General features: G+C 43.0%; 1 protein-coding gene across 1 annotated transcript in view; it reads left to right on the top strand.

Moving 5' to 3' along the window:
- Positions 1-1,005: 1,005 nt before the first annotated feature.
- The window catches only part of LOC107671342 (neoverrucotoxin subunit beta-like), a 28,149-nt gene continuing 27,019 nt past the window's right edge, over positions 1,006-2,135 (top strand). The window contains exons 1-3 of the mRNA XM_016464233.1: positions 1,006-1,130; positions 1,166-1,513; positions 1,643-1,816. Of these exons, the coding sequence (XP_016319719.1) occupies positions 1,012-1,130; positions 1,166-1,513; positions 1,643-1,816 (641 nt within the window). The 5' untranslated portion in view covers positions 1,006-1,011. The remainder of the gene's footprint in view (positions 1,131-1,165; positions 1,514-1,642; positions 1,817-2,135) is intronic.

The following is a 2,135-nucleotide window of genomic DNA, read 5'->3' as shown; positions in this document are numbered from 1 at the left end:
ATAATGCCGTTTTAACCTTTTAATGTTTACATTTTGTTGATGTAGTGTCTTTTGTATGTTGTGATCAGTTCTGTGCCATCCTCTACATTCCACTATCAGTCCCACATCAGGGAGGACAAAACTGAAGCAGTCCTGCAGAAACACACACCGGACACTGGAGACCAGCAGAGTGTCAAAGACCAGCACAAAACCAGCATGAAGATCAAATATGAGAGATTATTAGAGGGAATGAAACTCCAAGATAATTAAATCTTCCTGAGCAGGACACACACCTCTACATCATAGAGGGAGTGAGAGAATGAGTGAATGAAGAACATGAGGTTTTACAGATGGAGAAAACAGCCAGAACAAAACACTCACAAGACACTCCAATCTACTGCAATTACACCTTTAAAGCCTCAGCTGAACCAGGATCTGAGGAGAAAGAGCAGATCAAGACTGTTCTTACTAAAGGCATCGCTGGAATCGGAAAAACCGTCTCTGTGCAGAAGTTCATTCTGGACTGGGCCGAGGGAAAAGCCAATCAGGATGTAGATTTCATGTTTGTGCTTCCATTTCGAGAGCTGAACTTGATCCGAGATCATCAGTACAGTCTTCACAGACTTCTGCTGGACTTTCATCCTGAACTTCAAGATCTGGACTCACAGATTTATGAGGAGTGTAAAGTTGTGTTCATCTTTGATGGTCTGGATGAAAGCAGAATCACACTGATGTTTTCAGACGCTCAGAAAGTTTGTGATGTGACTGAGACTTCATCAGTGGCTGTGTTGATGTCAAACCTCATGAAAGGAGAGCTGCTTCCCTCTTCTCTCATTTGGATCACCTCCAGACCAGCAGCAGCCAATCAGATCCCCTCTAAATACATCCACCGTCTGACAGAAATTCAGGGCTGTGATTCATCAGAGGAAAGTCTACAGCTTCATCCATCTGAGCGTTCAGGTTCTCGCTGCTTTCCATGTGTTTTACTGCTATTTAAGCAGCACCACTGATACCCTTAAGGTTATTGTTTCAATGCATGATTTGCTGAAAGGTGCAGTAGATAAAGCTGTTGAGAGTAAGAATGGACACCTGGATCTGTTCCTGCGGTTCCTGCTGGGCGTCTCACTGGAGTCAAATCGGTCTGCACACGCAAACAAAGCCAAAACCTAGATATTTTAGGCAATATAGAAATCCTGGCCAGGACACGTCCTGGGAAAATGGCACGTATGGTCACCCTACTTTACATTAAAGAGAAGATCAAAAACGGACAAGCAGTCTCCACTGAGCGATCCATCAATCTGTTCCTCTGTCTGCTGGAAGTGAAAGATCAGACTCTGTCCAGAGAGATTCAGGAGTTTGTGAAATCAGACAAACACTCAGAGAAGAAACTCTCTCCTGCTCACTGCTCAACAATCACCTACATGCTTCAGATGTCAGAGGAGTCGCTGGATGAGCTGGACCTCATGAAATACAGCACATCAGATGAGGGGAGAAGAAGACTGATACCAGCTGTTATCAACTGCAGAAAAGCTCTGTGAGTGTTTAGTCATGGCTTAATCATTTAATTTGAATGTCTTTTACAAGAATTAAGCTGATATTATTGAAATCCAAGTAGAAGAATAAGGTTAATAATTTAATTATCCTGTGTTTCACTCTCTTTCAGTCTTGCTGGCTGTAATCTCACTGCTCAGCATTGTGAAATTGTGTCATCAGCTCTTACATCCTCAATCTCTGTCCTGAGAGAGCTGGATCTGAGTAACAATGACCTGCAGGATTCAGGAGTGAAGCTTCTCTCTGATGGACTGAAGAGTCCAAACTGTCAGCTGAAGATACTGAGGTATTAAGAACATATAAAAGATGATGCATAGTTAGTTGGTCATAATGTTAATGTGTGTCTGTAGATGGTCTGACTGTGTGTCTGTAGATGATCTGACTGTGTGTGTCTGTAGATGATCTGACTGTGTGTTTGTAGATGATCTGTGTGTGTCTGTAGATGATCTGTGTGTCTGTAGATGATCTGACTGTGTGTGTCTGTTGATGATCTGGCTGCGTGCGTCTGTAGATGATCTGACTGTGTGTCTGTAGATGACCTGATTGTGTGTGTCTGTAGATGACCTGATTGTGTGTGTCTGTAGATGACCTGATTGTGTGTGTCT

Source organism: Sinocyclocheilus anshuiensis, unplaced genomic scaffold (genome assembly GCF_001515605.1).
Source record: "Sinocyclocheilus anshuiensis isolate Anshui unplaced genomic scaffold, SAMN03320099.WGS_v1.1 scaffold3722, whole genome shotgun sequence".
Taxonomy (NCBI): domain Eukaryota; kingdom Metazoa; phylum Chordata; class Actinopteri; order Cypriniformes; family Cyprinidae; genus Sinocyclocheilus; species Sinocyclocheilus anshuiensis.
This window is presented reverse-complemented; position numbering and strand designations above follow the sequence as displayed.